This window comes from Aulonocara stuartgranti (genome assembly GCF_965226115.1).
Source record: "Aulonocara stuartgranti genome assembly, chromosome: 14".
Taxonomy (NCBI): domain Eukaryota; kingdom Metazoa; phylum Chordata; class Actinopteri; order Cichliformes; family Cichlidae; genus Aulonocara; species Aulonocara stuartgranti.
Window position 1 is genome coordinate 29,640,989 of NC_138950.1, and position 19,677 is coordinate 29,660,665.

Genomic DNA, 19,677 nt, shown 5'->3' on the forward strand with positions numbered 1-19,677 from the left:
GAACTGGCAATAAAACTCCTATGAAGGAACTCAGCAGCCATGAGGCTTGCAGCTTGGATGCCACCGCACCATAATAGTTAGAATATTTCCCTGTATGCTTGCCCTCTAAACGTCTGATCCACACAGGATCAAATAAAGGTTTAAGATTGACCCTGTGGTAATACAGAAAGCATTACTTCCACACATCCCAGCAGGGAATAGCCTCCCCACTGTGGCAGTACACAGTAATCTGCCTAGCAGCACTATGAATTCCCAATTCTCATTGGCTATGCAACCACTCCCTACACATCCATGCAAAGGAACGATAACCACAGAGATCCGCACGTAGCCTCCTTCTTACCTTATGTTGTTTTAAACACAAATACGCAGCGTCTACACTAATCAGGAATATGTGGGCTTGCTTTGCGGTGGGAGCCCTGGTTTCACATTTGCCTTTGAAATCTGCTGAGCAAGCCATTGTGTCAGAGGTGTGTGTGTACGTGCAGTATGCATCTGCGCACTCCTTTTTCACCCAAGAAACAATATTTTTGCCTTGGAGGCAGGCCGATAAGCTGTTGATGTAGAGAGCACCATTCAGCCAGATGCTTCTTTAGGCTTAATCGCATCTGTGGTTGTGGACACCAAGAAGAAAATGACAATGCTCTGGCCTGCAGCCGCCTGCTCTTCCTTCTCTTACCCGCCTGTCACCATCTTCCATTATCAATCTTGAAGTAACATCTTATTATCGTTCGGTCTGGGCGTGTCTGTGCACACTGCATGTCTGTATTGGCCTGGGTAGTGGCCCAGGATTGACAGATTGATGCCAAAGAGAAAGTTCCCTCAGTTTGTGAGGGATTACTGAAAAAAGGCTGGGATTAAAAACACGTGCATGTGCGTGCGGCAAACTGTGCTGGTTCCAGTGGTGGGGGAGGATGACTGCATGCGTTTTGGGAAGAGAGCACCCGAGGGTGTGGGGAGTATCGGGGGCATGGTCACTCAGTGTGTTTCGGCCTTTATCCCTGGTCTCTGCTCTGAGCCTCACTTGAAGTAGTGGCCCTGTCTTGTGAGTGAAGTCATAGATGAAGAGCTTTACATGGAAGCCCTCACTGCCACCCACTGTAGTGCTCCTATAATGTACAGTTAATAAAATGTGACGCACTCCCATTGGTTGTGAAATAATCTTTGTTCTTCCTGAAATACAAGCATCTCTTGTCAGAAAAAGGTGATGAAAGAGTTAAATAAATATTCTGCTTTCTTTAACAATATTGTTTGCCTCTGCAGGAGTCGGGCAGTGGCGAGGATGACCGTCGCTTCCATCTCAGGAGGTGAGACCACCCCTCTGTCTTATGTTTCTTGTTTCCTTAAACAACCCTTTACTTTCAAATGCTGCCATTAGCAGGATCCACGCAAACTGCATCTCAGACCACTAGGGGGAGACTGTACATCAGTATTATTCAATTTTACCTCTAAGTGCTTAAGCACATTTTATGTTGTCAGTTTATAAGACATTAATATAGCTGTCACATTATTATTATTATTATTGTTTTTGTTGTTGTTGTCATTATTTTAAGGCAACACTATTCAAAGACCAGAATTCCCATGTGTAAGAGCATTAGAAAAAGTTGCTGTATCTTTCTAGTCACAGCATAATCAAAGGAAATGTATCAATTGGAATCGGATGAAAATGTGTTCCTGTTTATTCCTAAATGTTCCTCGCACACGGTCCCTGCATTGTAGTGCCAAATTTCCTCTGCTTTAAACAGCGAACAGTAAGCTGCTAAGACAACAAGTCGTTCATTCTAAATTTGGAAGTTACTTATATATTTACATTGTGTAACACAGAGCGTTTTGATATGGCAAAAATAGTTCCTTTCTGTTTGGCGTAAACAAATGGCGGCTTTGTGAGAACTTTATATCAATATTTGGCCGTCCCTGTCATATTGCAGGGTGCGGTTAATTTGAGGCTTTCTGCCCGAGGGTTGTGGTCTAGCTGATTTGCTTTTGACGTGTGCATCTGTGTCTTCATAAAAGACGAGGACGTCACAGCTGTTATTGTTTTTTTGTTTCCATGACTCGGGTGGCTCTGTCATTATCCTGCAACCTGGGCCAAGGCCCTGTTCACAATTGAAATGAAATTCTCTTTAGCGAGGAGAGCCTGAAAGCTTGCACTTTGTTATGTTTGTGTCTGGCTTGCTACTAGCTGCCATTCAACACAGACATTTTCTCTCCATTGTGGGGAAGGCTACGCAAAGATACCGCACTCACTTCAAATGTTCTCCCTGCGTTACATTCTGAGACACTAGTGCACAGTCATTAAAGAGAAAGTGGAACATCAAAGCATGTGCAGCCTTTCCGTCTTTAATGGACTTTGTAAAGGGCTTTTGTAGACTAATCTAAACTTTGAAGTGCAATCTAAGTAGCATGTCTTTGTCGTTTAACTTTCTGTGTCAAGCTTTTATCAGGTGTAACTCATATTTTTACGTTGCCTCTTGTCACTGCTGTAGTTACTGTGTAATTCAGCAGGTAAAGATGCAGTGCAGCTAAACTCCACATATATAGTCCAGCTGTGTTGAGCTCAGCCTGAGACAGACAGTTCAGTCAGTGCAGATTAAAGGGCTGGTCTGATTGTCCTGTTTGGAGGCATGACAGAAATGCCAGATAATGACAGATTTCTGCAGGAGTCGTGTCACAGGAGGAAAAAAGAAAACTACAAAACACTGCCTGCCTGCCAGTCCGTGTTAGTGTTTCCTCATCTTTGAATAGCAGTGCTAAGAAGCAGTCCAGTGAGCCTGAGCTTCTCCACTTCTCTATTTTCTCTTTCTTTATTTTTGCACTTTGACCATGGCCCAGAATCACTATGATTTCATTCAAGTTAATCTAAGGATGCTAAGCACAGTCGGGCCTATTTATTACTAGGACGGGAGACTGAGCTCAGTTGGTAGAGCTCAGGTGGTCTGCCAGTCGGAGCGTTGGTGGAACGATCCCTGGCTCCTACAGTCCATGTGTCCAAGTGTCCTTGGGCATACTGAACCCCAAACTGCATCCATCATTTACCATCTTGGTTCATTCTGGTGGAGTGACATTTATTCAGATGCTAACTCTGACTAGATGAATGTTTATTTAAAACCCTTTGAACATAGTTGTGTACGTGCCGCACTACATCTGGATTGCACCGCAACTTGCTCATAGACAAACACTTTGTCAGGCCCAATATAAAAAAATATAAAAAAAAATTAAAAAATATTTGGCGTTGGGCATGTATAATGCGAACTTGGAACAGAGTGGAATTCATCCAAATGTGGAACATGCAAAAAAAGGGGGTGGGGGGGTTGTCAGATATATTTGAAAGCTGAAAAACGGTGACATCATTCCTACAGTAAACACACCCCGATAGTGACCGCGAGGACATGTGGTACCGATTATTTGTTAGGTAATACCTCAAAGCAGAGGTGAAGTCATAGGCATTGATGAGCGTGCACACACACATTTATGCGGGTGCAGCCAAGGACCTTGCTAAGGGACGCCCAATGTGTATTAACCAAGAGCAGAAGTCCAATTAACTGTGCACTCCCCAACCTACGTATGCCTTCACACAGCCGCATGGGCCAGTAACATTGCACTGGAGCCGTTCAAACTGAGGAAGGCTTTGGCCTTTTGTACTGCAGTAATATTTTTCTCTCCATCATCGTTTTCTTGTGCTTCTCCAGAGTTTTTGTCTTCTCCTTTTCGCTGTATACCGACTCCCACACTGTATCTCTCACTCTCATATTCTCTTTCTCTCTCAGTCAACATCTTTTTCACACAGACAGATGCAAACAGCTATCTCTGCCCATTGCACCACACCAATGAAGGATAACTGCTGCAGTGCAATAATGAATCTCTGCCACACACTGTTGCCTCAGGACTGACACTGACTGTCAAGGACAGTGTTAGAAAAACTGTCTTTATTTTCCTACCCAAAGCCATCATTTGGCTTTTTTTCCTCTTTTTTTTTTCTTTCCTCTAAGTAAATCTGTTAGTGCTCGAATAAATGTTGGTAAATGTGTTTTACTGTGGCTGCTGCACAAAAGAGATCATTTGCAGGGATATGTGAGTAACTCAGTGTTTGGTCAAATTAGTTTTTAAAGATCCCTGCATTTAATGGTTTAATATTTGTTCACTTTAACCCTGTTCTACAACATTATCCATTACAGTGTTGTGTACTGTTCAGCACAGAGATTGATATGGGATAGGGATATTAACTTGGATGTTTCCTGCTTCATTAATCTTGTCTAATCTTGTAGCTGTCCCACAAAATGCTAAGGTGCACAAGCTGGATTCGTTCCTTTAAACCACAAAGGCATACCCGCAATCACTTCTCCTTCTCCTGCCTATTTGGTTTGCTGTTCACAAAGTGCCACAATGTATCAGCAAAAATGCCACCTTAGTTAGCTCTGTGTCAATGTATTGTATCTACTGTAGTGAGAAAGCAGGCCGAGGATGAGAAAAGCTTGTGTGAAGAAAGGACCTGTTGTTTAGCAGCCCTCCTCCTGACCTTGTCTGTCTATTGTGTCCATGCTGTACAACATTTCCTTTTTACTGAGTGCAAAACGGGTCATTGTATTGCCGTGTTGGCTGTTTGTTTGCAGTACAGCTCCAAAAAGAAAAAAGGGTAGACTGCTTCATCAAATGTAAATAAAAGTACAATAGAGTGATTTGGAAATGATTTACATGTAATTGAAAATATTATCTATTATATTACTGGGCAACAGGCCGGGAGCGCAGAAAGGCCAGTTTAGCACACAGGCATAAGTACTACAGAGCCTTGCTGTGGTAATGCATGTTAAAATAATCACGGCCTTTAATGGAGGAGGAGTGGCACAATAGGTTTCTCCAAAATTGTACTGTTTATAATTAATGCTGCCTTGACCATTGAAATCCCTTGCGTTGTATAACTCTTTTGTTGCCTGTTCATGTTGTAGATTTATAGAGAACTCTGAAACAGGTGCACACAAGCAGAGCAGGTTCATCAGGCCTGCTCTTAGAATGAGAAGGGCGAGGTGCAGTAATCAACACCAAGCCAACGGCATGCTCTTTAAACACCAACTTCTCATGTGGAAACAAGTTTATAAGCTGTTATATGTCATTTATACCCTGCACCTGCCTTCTGTCTTTCTACAGCACACCTGCTGTTTAAACATTGAGTGCTTGATTAGTGACTACATGGGCGTATGTGTTCCCACCGCCACTAAGAAACTGCAGTGCACAGTTTGTACTTCCAGTATTTCGCCCATGGAAGTTCTGCCTTGTGGGACAATAAGCATTTCATGCACAATATCTGACAATTTTATAATGCAGAAAATGGAAATCATGGTTCATCAATGCAAGTTTTGTAATTTAGCTGAATTATGCAATTGCAAATTGGAAATATTAGAGTCACTGGAACAACAGGAAAACTATTCGGGTCCTGGTAAGTTTTCTTTTTGAAAACTATATTTTGTGACTTATTCATTAAGAGAAACTAATTCTCGGGAAAGAAATTCATACTGGATTAGCCATAACCTCAGTGGAAAAAAATCTGTGATGTAACAGTTGGAAACAGTGGAAATCCACAAACAGCATGCAGTTAATTCCACAGAAGAGCCAAGGGTTACAGTCATTGTGTGCAACATATTTAATTTGATTTTAATTTCAATTCAGTTTTATTTATATAGTGTCAAATCACAACAGTCTTCTCAAGGCAGTCTATATTGTCTGGTAAAGACCAAACAATAATAGAGCGAGAACACCAACAATCAAACCACCCACTATGAGCAAGCACTAAGCAACAGTGAGAAGGAAAAGCTCCCTTTTAACAAGAAGAAACATCGGGCAAAATCAGGCTCATTTATACTGTTGGAAAGTCTGCTTCTTTTCCCTTAATCGGTGCCCTATTTGTAAAGAAAATGCATTTGTAGGTTGAGCAGCAGAGTTGAGTATGTGAGTTGTGCCCATGAAAAACTTGATCTGGTCTCGGACTGAACTCTATTATCCAAGATGACAACAATTGCCAATTGGGTGTACTGTTCGTGCCAGAGTGACCAACACAACCACACTGTCTGACTTGCGACAAATACTGGTTGACAAATGTTATAACATCCCACAGCAGTGACCCAAGTTGGTAACCAACATGAGATGAGGAACCAGGTTGTTGTGGATCTGTATGGCTCTTCCACATGTTATTGAGGTCCCTGTTTGATAATTGAATAAATTGTTAAATTGGCAATATGTCTTGTTTATTCAGACTTCATCCAATTCAATAAATGACACCACACAAGAGTCTATGGCAGAGTAAGCTGTTTAGCATTGGCTGAGAAGATTTGGCAAGTTTTTCATCAACTTAACCCACACACTGAACTCTGCTCCTCAACCCACAAATGCATTTTCTTACAAATGTGGCATTATTTAAAGGAAATAACAAGCTTTCCACTGGTATAAAATTTATTGCCAAGACGCATTGTTACAACTAAGAAACAATCAACCAAACACACATTCCCTTACTTTTTCTGACAAGTTTAAATATATAACATACATAACATATGTCACTGAGTAATGCAAGATATAACAATACAGATATAACAGTTTTGCAGTTATATTTGCAGAAATACGTTCTGGGCTAACTTCACTTACACACCTATTTTCAGCTTGTCCTTATCTAAAGTATACTTTTGGTTTACTGTTCAATATCTTTTGCTAATAGAGCCTTATTTGTCTTTCTTATATGACTGTTCAGAGCTTTAGAGCCATTTCTCCAAAGCTAAGCGCTTGTACAGCTGACTGGGCTAAGTCTTCAGCAAACATTTGAACTTTAGGCATTGTAGGTCATGATGTTCTTCAGTTTGTTTTCAACTTGAAATTCCCTTTTAAGTGATAAAGGAAGACGTAGCTGGGAAACAGTTGTGCAACTTGTTCACATCTCAACTAAACACCACAGCATGGTCTCAGGTTACCATCCCAGAGACAAATAGGTTTCCACTGGGTGCTGGTAAATTTGATGACACTAAACAGAACCACATGACAAGAGCACTTGAGCACACAACCTGCCCTGTGATGCAAGAGCAGTCAGTGGGACACGTAGGTGAAGCAAAGTATAGTTTGAGGACTGGAGTGCTGGTGTGTTTGTTTCATATGTGATTTAATCAGAGTTATCGGCACGTACACACTCTGGCAACTGGTTTGTTGTCTGTTTCCCTGCGTTGTAGCATTGCCGTTGGATCTATGCAAATTAGGGTTGTAGTTTTATTTTAGCTCACTTATTATGACATAAGTTTACATTCACTGTCATGAGTTCAGCTTTATTAACAGTCATTCGCTACTTGCAAAAGTACGATTATACGTTTGTTTTTGGAGATTTTTTATAAGATAAGTAAGAGTACTTCATAAAACAATGACAATAACATGTCATAATCATTTCAGAGAAGGGGATAATAAAATGGCACACAGTTTAAGGAGAGCAACTCTAGCTCATTAAATTGTTCGCGGACCTAGAACATACACCAATCAGCCACAACATCCCAGCTCCCGATGCTGTAGCAGGAAAGCTAAGGCTGCCTATAGGAGGAGGATTGAAGATCACTTTGCTGACAACGACCCCAGAAAAATGTGGCAGGGGATCAATCACATTACCAACTACAGAAGCAATAACCAGGCAACATCTAGGACTGATGCCTCACTGGCTGAGGATCTAAACCGTTTCTTCGCCCGCTTTGAGACGACCAAGCCCTCAGCTGCCACACCACTTCCACCCGCCCCCAGCACTGGCACACTAACACTTAGGGAGCACCAAGTGAGGTGTGTTCTAAGGTCAGTGAATCCCAGGAAGGCGGCAGGTCCTGATGGAATACATGGAAAGGTTCTCAGAGCATGTGCTGACGAACTGACCGGAGTCTTCACTAAAATCTTCAACCTTTCCTTGTCATCAAACACCGTCCCGCCCTGCCTCAAAACTTCCACCATCATCCCCATCGCCAAGAAGACAGCTGTGGCCAGCCCAAATGACTACAGGCCTGTTGCACTTACGCCTGTAGTGATGAAGTGCTTTGAGAGACTGGTCTGTCAGCACATCAGGGCCGGTCTGCCTCCCACTCTGGACCCCCACCAATTTGCCTACAGGACAAATCGTTCCACCGAGGACGCTATCACCATAGCGCTCCACACTGCGCTGAGTCACCTGGAGCACCGAGGAAGCTATGTGAGAATGCTCTTTCTGGACTTCAGCTCAGCATTCAATCATATCATCCCGGAGATCCTGGTCCAGAAACTGTCTCACCTGGGACTCTCCACCCCCATCTGCCTCTGGATCAAGGACTTCCTGACAAATAGACCACAGTCTGTCAGACTCGGCCCCCACCGGTCCAGCACCATCACACTCAGCACCGGGTCTCCACAAGGATGTGTTTTGAGTCCCCTCCTGTTTACGCTCTACACATCCGACTGCTCCCCTACCCATCTCTCAAACACCATCATAAAGTTCGCGGATGACACCACAGTGGTTGGACTCATCTCAAGGGGGGATGAGTCGGACTACAGAGATGAGGTCAACAGACTGACTGAGTGGTGTTCAGTTAACAACCTCCAACTGAACACCACGAAAACTAAAGAACTTATCTTGGACTTCAGGAAGGGCAGAGCAGACCCGGCCCCACTTTACATTCACGGGAGCTGTGTGGAGAGGGTACACTCCATGAGGTTTCTGGGCGTGCAGATATCTGATGACCTCTCCTGGACTGCAAATACTACAGCGGTGGTTAAAAAGGCCCAGCAGCGTCTCCACTTTCTGAGAGTGCTCAGGAGGAACAACCTGGAGGAGAGGCTGCTGGTGACATTTTACAGAGCCACCATAGAGAGCATCCTAACGTACGGCATAACAACATGGTATGCAGGGTGCTCAGCTGCAGACAGGAAAGTACTGCAGAGGGTCATCAACACAGCCCAGAAGATCACTGGCTGCTCTCTGCCCAGCCTGGAGGTCACTGCAAACTCTCGGTACCTCAGCAGAGCTGGCAATATCATCAAGGACCACTCTCACCCCAGCAACCAACTGTTTGAACTATTACCGTCAGGCCGACGGTACAGGTCACATAAAACCAGGACAAACAGATTCAGGGATAGCTTCTTTCCCAGAGCTATCACCGTAGTAAATAAGCACAAAAACAATTGAACCTATTCCATACCGTCACTGTCATTATATTATGCTGCTATTCATACTGTCATTATATTAATGCTGCTATCCTGTATATATTGTACATACTATTGTTTGAGTACTTACGATTGTTTTTTTTGTACTTTTTATATTTTACATTTATATTTATTATTGAAACTTGCACCAAGGGAGTGGCACTCCAATTTCGTTGTACTCTGTACAATGACAATAAAGGCTATTCTATTCTATTCCCAATCTTGCCACTGAAGGTGTCATTTCATAGCATAGCATCAGAACATTTAAATAAGTTGTGAGGTTGGACATCTGTGGGTCAGACCTATTTTTCCAGCCCTTCCTAGAAAAATCTGGGACATTTTGGAAACCAAGTCAACAACTTGGACTGGATTTAAGAAATTACGAGAGCGTCACAAGGAGTGGACTGAGGCTGGTATTAGTATTGCATCAAGAGCTTCTAGGCACAGGCGTAGTCAGGAAACGGGCTACAATTGTCACATTCTTAATATCAAGTTACTCCTAAACTAGAGACAACAGCAGAATCATCTTACTTGGGCTAAGGAGAAAAATAACTGAAGTGTTGGTCCTCTTTGAGATAAATTTTGAATTACATTTGGAAATCAAGGTTTTACGCTTTGGAAGAAGACTGGAGAAGCACACAATTCAAAATGTGTCAAGTCAAACCTGCAGTCTGTGATGATTTGGGGTCGTCATGGTTGTTTCATAGCCCATATAGGTGTCTACCAGGGGATTTTAGAGCACTTTGTACTCCCATCTGATAGAGAATTGCCATTTTCCTTTTTGAAGAGGACTTAGCACCTGCCCACAGTGCCAAAAATAGCCATGTTATTACTGTGGTTGATTAACCAGCTAACTCACCTGACCTGAACCCCAGAGTATCTATAAGTTAAGATGCCAAAAGGAAGATGACAAATACCTTACCCCAAAATATAGATGATCTGAAGGCTGCTGTCAAGCCAACCTTGGTCTCAGTAATGCCTCAGCAGTGTAATAAGCTTATCACCTCCATGCCACAGCGCATTGCTGAAGCAATTCTTGGTAAAGGGCACCCAAATAAATACTGAGTATATAAATAAATATATATATCGAAGTTATAAACACTTTTGAATTGAGCTTTGAAAATATTCTAATAGTTTGTGAACGGATGTGCCAGTCCGATAGCTGGATCAGACATTGGTCTGATAGGCCCAGAAAGTAGGGCTGCTCGATTATGGCAAAAATGATAATCACGATTATTTTCACTGAAATTGAGATCGCGATTATTTGACGATATTTATTTAACCCTTTAAGACCTACTATAGAACCAAGTCCGCCAGAGCTTATATTATTTTTTTTACATGTTGTAGTGCCATTTGTGGGAGCATTTCAAGTTGCTAAATAACTGTTATAGCCCATATTTTAATAATATGTATGCATTAAGTCCATAGTAACTACATTAATTGCAAAAAAGTGCAATAAACTACAAAAAAATTTATATCGTTTTTGTTTTGTTTTTTTACATATATTTCTACTTGGAGAAATTTAAGAGGTTTATCCCTCAAAACTTTAAATACAAAAAAGTTGCAAAAAATAGTTTACAACAACAGGAAATTTATTTTGAGTGTCTTCATAGTTTTATTTTGGAGATACACCAATTTTTATATACTGCAGGAAAAACAAAAAAAACAATCCTATGATGCAAATTTGCAAAGAAAACAGCAGGTGCATCAAAATAAACTATTTCCAGCAGTGCAATTTGAGTTCTAAGCATCCCAGAAACTATTCAGAAAAGTCAAACATGACCAGTATAGGCTTTTAAGGCCTACAAGTAAAAAAACTACATTTCTGCGAAAATGACGTCACTTCCAGTTTCGGCCAGGAAATGGTGGACATGCGACAGTTCGCGCTGACGTCTGTTTCACTGTGGGAAGTGTTACGAACAGCTGATCGGATCGGCAAAGCGTGTTTCTGGAATATTATGTTTTTGTTCCTGCAAGCGCTTTTTATGCAATTTTTGCAAAGCTTTATGTGGAACGAAACCGTGACCGAGGACAAGCTGATGGCATAAGATGTAAGTACAACTCCTCCGGTTTCATATGCAAAACAAATTATTGTGCTAGCTTACGCGGTTCGGGTTCTACAGGGATTTAAAAATAGTTACACAAAACGGAGCATGCTGCTCTGACCGGCTTTAAAGGGTTAACAATGACTTTAGAAAATAATATAAAATAGTGTGCAACACCACTGAAGTTTTTTTTTTTACCTCTCTTTTCAACCAACAGCAGTCACTCTCCTCTCCAAATAACTTCTGCTTAGCTTTCCGAGCTTCCCTCGGGTCCTCTTAATCAGCGGTCTCCAACCTTTTTTGCGCCACGGACCCGTTTATGCCCGACAATATTTTCACGGACCGGCCTTTAAGGTGTCGCGGATAAATGAGGGAGGGGCTAATAATCGGCTCTGTCATTTTTAATGATCGTTGAAAGCCCAGATCGTAATCGTGATTAAAATTCGATTAATTGAGCAGCCCTACCAGAAAGTCTTCTCAACTCAGTGATAATGTGCCGCACTATGGTACAGTCAATGCAGTTCAGCAGTGTGAATCTAACAACAGTGGCACAACAGTTTTGTACCTGACACTGGTACACCAACAGCTTCTATTTTTATGTTTACACAAGTTTTGTACTTAACTGCAAAATCTGAAATGAACTGGATTAGGCTAATTTCAGATACTGGATTTCAGATTTTCATGATCTATAAGCCATAATCATAAAATTTAAAACAAAGATTTCACTTAATGTTCAGTGAATATAGAATATATGAACTTTTACCTTTTTGAATTAAATCCCCCCCCTTTTCCCAAATATTCTCATTTTTTAAAGATTCACTAGTACATCCAACAAAGTTTCCAGGTGCTACTGTTACAGGTTAGTCAGTGTTTTCTGCTTTAACAGGATGTAAGAACTACAGGCTGGAAAGTTTGTGATTGCTTAGCCAAAGGTGTATTGTGTAACAGTATTCTTAATAGTGCCCTATTTTCAGACTTCCTACCGATAACTGCACTACTTTGGAAACACTCAAAACAAAAATCCAGCCCTCTGTAAACACAGTATGACTCTTCTCCATTGTGTAGAGGTAGAGGTCATTTACTACAGATGTTTTAGTTTAGAATTTAAGGCACTTGGCACACGTTGGTGTGACTGCAGCAGCAGGGGGGTGCGCTGTGGTTTTACCTTGTTTTTCAGATTGTTTGCAGCTTACATAGGACCCAGCATGCTGGCGCGTCAACTGAACATAAAACTTTAAAAGGCTATAAAATAAACCTTAACCTGTGCCCACCTCACAGCATGGAGTACCTCAGCTGATACTTGATACCCTCAGACCAGCTTCATGGGAACAGTCACTGCTCACCCAGACTTTCTTGACAAGGCAGGCTCCACTTTACCTAGATACTACAGGCTCACTGCTACAGCAGCTCAGCCCAGATAACTTCAGCCTGTTTCTCATTTATCTGCTCCTTATGTAACCCAGCCACATGGTTTGTGTGTTGGGAGGGAAGTTTGGAGAGGAGACAAGTCTTCACAGTGAGCTGACTGCAGAACCAAAAGCCCATGCGAGTTTTATTCCCTCTATTACATTAGCTTGTTGATGAATAGATCCTCTATTGACCCTGTTGTGCCGGGACAACTAATCAGCTGCTGGGCCTCACTTGACTCTGGCAACTTTAACATACTAGGCTTATTAAATGCACCACTCCGTGTTTAATCTATTATGGATGCGGCATTAAGTAATTCCCAACTTCTAACCAAACACTGAAGCTGTATCTTCAGCCAGTCAAAGCAGCCAAAAACCTGCGGAGTAGAGAACTGGTTTACTTTCAAAAGCGTCGATGCAGAGGTGCTGCTAGTGCCGTCAGTCCCACTTCCCTCTTGCCCTCATTGGCTTCCCCATATTTCCCAAAAACACGTGGCTCCAGCTCCTCCCTGCTATGACTTCTCCAGCAAGAGTTTGACCCAAGTCATACGCCTCAGTACTGTACATGGTAAAGGATATTACCTCTTGTGGCAGGGATGAATATGTTTTTAGAAAACGCTGCGGTGATCCTCTTTTAAAATGGCTTTTGCTTTCTTGGGGAAATACTGGACAGTGATACGCTGCTGACGGGGGCAGGAACACGGCGTGCTAGCTTCAATCTTCCTGCCTTATTTATTGTAACAGAACTACGATTTGGAAACGTCTTATTTTTGTGTGAAATATTTAGAGGAATATTTCCTCACTTTTTGTCGAATCGCGCCGTAAAATCCTCCCACGGAAGACTGTTTGCGATGACTGTGGGAGAGGAGTAAAAGTTCTCCATCGGACTTTAAAAACACCTGCCGCTCTCTGCTCCCTCCGCGCTGCCCTCGACGGCATGACCCTCGGCACGGTGGCCGGTTCCGACTGCTCGTCGCCGGTCAGCTTCTGCTCCTGCTGCGGGGCAAAGATGGTACCCTACTTCAGCGACGACGCGGTGGTGTCAAAAAATGAGATCAACCAGCTGTAAGTTGCACAAGAGTGGCATGCTGTGAACAGTAGTGACAGTGGGCTGTTTCGTATTGAATAAACAATTAGACGACATAGTGTGTGTGTGTGTGTGTGTGTGTGTGTGTGAGAGTGAGAGTGAGACTAAAAACAATAAGTAGGTGGGACTGCGACACAGAGTAAAGCTGCCGTTAAGTAACAGGGTCTCCATTCAAATTTCTCCAGCACAACTTCAACTCCAACGTGGAAGTAGACTGTGGGCGTACTGTCTGAAACTCGAGTGTGCTAATAAAGATTTAAAATACACACCAGATTGTCACCATTATTTCATCTTGTAGCAATTTTATCATTTACCACAATACTCGATGTTCTTGTAAATTGATGCAATATGTGGGTTTTGTAATATCAGGGTTGATGAATGTATTTCCTGGTGACGTATCAGGGTCTTACTCATCACAGTACTCCCTTTTTGACCTTACTAAGACATAAGTGCTCTTCAGCCTGTGTGAATCATCCAACCTGTTTCCAGGTGTGGACATGGAATTAAGCAAGGGATTCCTCTTTAGGTATACTTAGTGGAGAGAAATGGGGGGAAGGAAGGGGTCACCCGATTGCCATAATAAGAGATTTATGTGGCAGGGGGCATGTTGGTATTTAGTATCATGACTGAAATAGAAATAAGAGCTTTTGAGGAAGATGAGTTAAATAAAGTGGAGAAAGAAGAAACTGTAAATAATTTTTTTGTTTTCTTTACTTTTGGCTATAATATGTGACAAGTTAAACTTTTATGTTTGAGGTCAGTGGCTTAATGTGTCTTAATATTATTAAGGAAAAGACTCAAACTGACCCGTATCCACCTGGATCCTGACAGTTAATTTAAGCAATAAGCATCTGAATGTGACTTTTAAAATAATCCCAAACAGTTAGGACTGTTGTGTGTCTGGTAAACCAATAATAGTACTGCACAACTGGCTGCTCATCAGAATTTTTTATAAGCTGTCCATATATCCTGTTCTGTATTAGAAGTTCTAATACAGAACTGTCGGTGAAAATTATTCTTGGAGCTAAGTTTAATTGAGCTGCATTTTAAAGAGGTGCAATTTCACAATTTGTGTATATTTTCTAAGTTCACTATTTTGTATGTGTTGAGAAAAACACAGATTTTAAAATTACATGGTCTAATATTTACATTTAGCATATAACTGCAACATTATTTTTTCGTTTGTTTTTTTTTAAAGACTCGAAAGGACTTGAAATTCAAAGTTTCAGACTTGTGACTTGACTCGGACTTTTACACCAGTGACTTGAGACTCGACTCTGACTTGCCTGACATTACTTGAGACTTGACTTGAGACTTGAGGATAAAGACTTGAGACTTACTTGAGACTTGCAAAACAATGACTTGGTCCCACCTCTGATTAGAACTAATGCCCTTTGTTGAGATGTCAGTGATGGATGATTACTTTATCATCCAGTGGTCTTATCTGTTATCTCTCTGTGCCTGCAGACATCAAGGCAAAGTTGGGTGAAGGCTTGGTTTTGCCTGAGAGATGTAAAAGGATTTAGCTGACTTGTACATGTGGTGAAGACGAGTCTGCTCTTCAGGACAGATCAAAGGCCTACTGTGTTCCAGTATTTCTAAACTCATGTGGTGCTGTCTCAGATAATCTCAACAAATTTGGGGAAGAGGGGGAAAAAGAAAATCAATGCAAAACTTCTTCAAAACTACTTAAACTAGATTAAAAGCTTATGTAATCAGCATTAACCAATTTGTATTTAGTTCCAGTGTCGGGCTGTTTTCATGGAGTCAGCGAGCGCATGAGAACGGGCCCTCTATTATGGTTTTCAGGAAAGTCAAGGGCAAAGTGTGTGTCTTGATTGCATTGTTTTTTAGTTGGTTTACACGTGACAGTGTAGCAAAGTTATTGAGTAAACTGAACGTTTAGCTTTTATTAGAGCTGCACCCACTCGTTAAGGAAATAGTTTTTCTTTCTTTCTTTTTTTTCTGTGAGTTTGCACAAGGTTGGTTTATGGGAAGAAGTTACTCTGAGACAGGCACACAGTGCTTACTGGCAGTCGCGTGTCTGGTAAACAGCAGCAGATGTGGGAATCTTTCTGACTTCCTGGCTTTGTTTGAAATACAGCATGATGCTAGTGGCTTGTTGTGATCAGCAGTTTTTTGTAGTGCCCAAAGATGGTTTCGAGCCCTTATCACGACACAGGGGACGGGCTTTCATTTTTTTCTGTTTGTGTGCACACATACATGTCTGTTTATGTCAGACAAATGCTGATTTTTAACCAGGTTTCTGCACGTAATTACAGGCTTTGAGGCTGTCACTGGACTTTAAGTGTTGCCTGAGGATAAACGACACCTGGAACACTGTTGTTGTGCCATCAGTTTTTAAAAGATACTGGTAAACCCTCTCCTCCACTTTTATCCGTGTTTGTGTTTTGTACACATTGTCCAAAGCAAACGGATGGGACTGAAACGTGACAAAGATGTTTTGTTTGAGCGTTTGCAGAAGAGACTATCAGCTGAACAGTGATACAGGCACCTGGTTATAGGTCCTTACCTGGGCTGTGTGTGGGCGATTTGCCTTTAACGTTAAGTAGGTTTCTCGAAGTTTGTATAATTAGCTTAAGTAAATCGCCTGATATCAGACAAAACAGATGATCCTGTTTGTTGCCAAGTTTCTATTAGTGCTTAATTGTGTCCAGGTACAACCACTGCTCATCTATATTTTGCCTCGGCCACATTAAAAAAAGATTTCTTTCTGTAACTGTAAGTGTAAAATGTAGTCCGGATCCTTCTGAGAATAGCCTCGAGTGCCTGACTCAGGTATGTTCATTTCCAGCACTCATACCTTTGTCTATCAGATTACCAAAGAAACAGTAGTGAAACTTGTGGTACTTAATTGCACGCTTGCAGAAGCCAGGGGAAAAGGGCAGCAAGCCGACTGTACTAGCAAAACAAAAGTCTATGTTTAGTTTGACCCGAATTTTGTCTCTTCATCGGTCCTGACCTCTTCTGCTCCAGAGGCCCTCATCTGCTATTTGAGTTTCCATGTTTGTCCAACAGTCTGTTTAGCATCGAGCAGACTTTGTGGAAATGCACTTTGATTAAAATTACAATCAAAAACATGTAACCTCTTGAGATTTCGTGTGACACGGGCCTTCAGCCAGACTTGAATGAGGACGTTGAGGTTTGTGGGTCTGCTAGCTCACCGTGACACTACACGAACATAACTTCTCTCTTTGGTCTTCTGTCTGTCATTTTTTTTCTGCATGTTCATGGCTTATGCTTCCAGGCATCAGGGCCCACGTGCACCTGCAGACATGTGGACACACATAAACATACACAGCAGCTAATTCCCTGCCTTTCTCATGGGCTGTATCCGTCTCTGTTGTAAACTCCTAAAGCCTTAGGAGGACCTGCCCTCCACAGAGCAGACCCTATATTTATCCCACTCTCCTCCTGAGAGTGACTAATATGGGCACAGGCTGGAGGAGGGGGTCAGTCAGCTATCTGCCCACTATGTGGGGTGGTCCTTACATAGTGATGATTGTGTCTGTGGCTGTTGCCCTAACATGTACCTACAGCTTTGCTTTAGCCCAAAAGCCTGGGATGGCTTAATGCCAAAAGATGACCCACCCTGCTCTCAGCTACACGCTCTGACCGGGTCTTCTTTCTTTACCTCCCATCTTTCACAGTCCACTTGGCTCTGTGGAGCCCAATTTAACTGAACTCGTTGCCCTCTTTCCATTTCCCCCTTTGCTGTGTCCTCATGTTTGTAGAGCGCTGGCCTTTAAATCAGCCTGAAAGTGCATATTTTCAACTGTCTTGGCAATTTCTTATCTTTCTCTCATACACTCCTACAGACTGCAGTGTTATCGGTCTGACGGTGCCATATCACATTACTAATTTATCATTTAAAATGAGTTCGGCTTAAAGGCAGCTGCATAACATGAGTTGACCATTCTAATTTAATGAGAGGCTTGAAGTGATTCAAAGATTTACCCATTAGATTCAAAGCAGATGTGTGTGATGGTGCAGAAATTAAGAATTATGTCCCTAATGACTCTATAGTGTGCCCTATTAATTAATGAATTGAAAATTTTGTCTATAAAATATCAGAAATCAAGAAAAATGTCCAGATAAAACTGTTCACAGCTCAAGGACATTAATCTTGTTTAGTAAAATGTCAAATTAGAGAAGCTTGAACTGGTGAATGCTCATTATTTATTTATTTGTTTATTTCCAAAAACTCTTCTTTTTAAACAAAATAATCAATCTCTTGATCATTCGATGCAACCCTGGTGAGATTCCTCTGGGTGATGATATTCTGTGCTTCTAACTGGCTTTACTCGTTTGTATTCATCCAGCACTAGCCTGAGTACAGTATTACAGCAGCACACGCAAGCTTCAGTGTGAACCCTCTGCAGCGTCAAAGAGAAGCTTCTATGTACAGTTCATCGACTGCTGAGACTTTTAAAGGACTACTGTATTTTTAGAAGCTGTATATGAGAGTCATTCACAGCCCCCCACCTTTCAAAGCATGGGGCTTACATTACTCTCTCTGTGTGTCTGTGCGCAGGAATACAAGTGCGCGTTTGCTCGCACGCGCGTGACCCTCCACACCAGGTTCTCGGGAAGAGTAGCAGTGTTGCATTACATGACATTGTACAGTAGCGCTGCTGTACACAGTCATTTCCAAGTACAGCACATAGGAAACTCACAAGTGTAAGTGGGGCATGATGCAGCAGGAACTGAGGAGAATGACAGAAACTTAAAAGTAGGACAAAGTTGTGTGAAATGCAGAAAACAGAAAAAAAGAGGGGGGGGGGGGGGAGTAAGAGGAAACAGCTGGTTCAAGGGTGGGTGGGTTATGGGAAATGAGCCCAGCACAAGTCAGTCTTTTTTTGTTTTTTTTCCTCTGCGTTGTCTCCTGATTCTCCATATCTATGGTCTCAGCAAAACTCAGGAAGGGCAGTTGGATGGCGGGGAGGATAGAGAGATGAAGTTACAGACAAGAGGGGGGATGACAGGAAGACTAAATGACAGACAGCACTGGACTTTTTTTGCTGTTTTGAGTGTGAAACTGTAGAACTTGATGAACTCCAAGTTGGGTTCATTGAGTGTAAGCCTGCTGCTAAAGCTAAAATATGCTCGCGGCACACTAGGGTAGCATCAAAATAAACATATCAGTCAAATACCTGATTGTTTGACCTCAGAGATTTGATGTCATCACCTCACATTCATTAATCCCAGTGATCTTTATCGCGTCAGTTCCTTGTTTTAGCTGCCAGCTAAAAGCCGCCCTTGTTTTGAGCAGAACAGGTTGGACGACTGCTTGGAAGAGTGTTTCCTCTACTAACTATTTGTATCTGCAGTGGTTTTGTTTTTGTTTTTTTCTGTTTCTTTTTTGAACTGATGTTTATTTACTGCATCTTTTAAAAAAAGTCAGAAAAGGATCTTCCTTAAGAATGTGTTTAACTTTTAAGACTCACGTTTTGCTGATTAGGATCATTGTGGCTGCACGCACATCTGTTTCTACACCGGCTGCATTCTTGCCAGCTTGACTTGTGGTGTCATTTTTGGCAAAACCTGCAAAGTGAATACAGCCGATGTGTTTTTGTTATAATGATGCATTTCTCCTTGGGCTGGAAGAGTTACTTAATTATATATTAATTATATTTGTTAAGAGCATAATTTTCATAGCAGCAGTACTTTTCTTTTTTCTTTTCTTTCTCTCTGTATCCACTCATGAAACACTAGCAGCCGAGCGCCCGGCTGGCCAAGTGGTAGACTTCTCGCTTAGCATCATTAAAGTTATGCTTTAATGATCGCATGGTTATCATTAGCTGCTGCAGGAGTAGATGTTTTAACTTGTTTTCTAGCTATCTTGTGAGGTTAGTGTACCTCCGTACACTAAACATACACCTGGTCAATCATACATGCAAGCACGACACTTTAACTGGTATCCAGTTAAAACATTGGCCTCAGT

General features: G+C 41.9%; 1 protein-coding gene across 2 annotated transcripts in view; it reads left to right on the plus strand.

Annotated features, from left to right (window-relative positions):
- The window catches only part of ssh2a (slingshot protein phosphatase 2a), a 31,561-nt gene that overhangs the window by 1,475 nt on the left and 10,409 nt on the right, over positions 1–19,677 (plus strand). Inside the window, exon 2 of one of the 2 annotated variants that reach the window (XM_082503227.1) lies at positions 1,261–1,304. In XM_082503227.1, the coding sequence (XP_082359353.1) occupies positions 1,261–1,304 (44 nt within the window). Of the gene's footprint in view, positions 1–1,260; positions 1,305–13,105; positions 13,691–19,677 lie in introns of those variants that run through there. The other variant, XM_082503226.1, reaches the window with a different exon arrangement.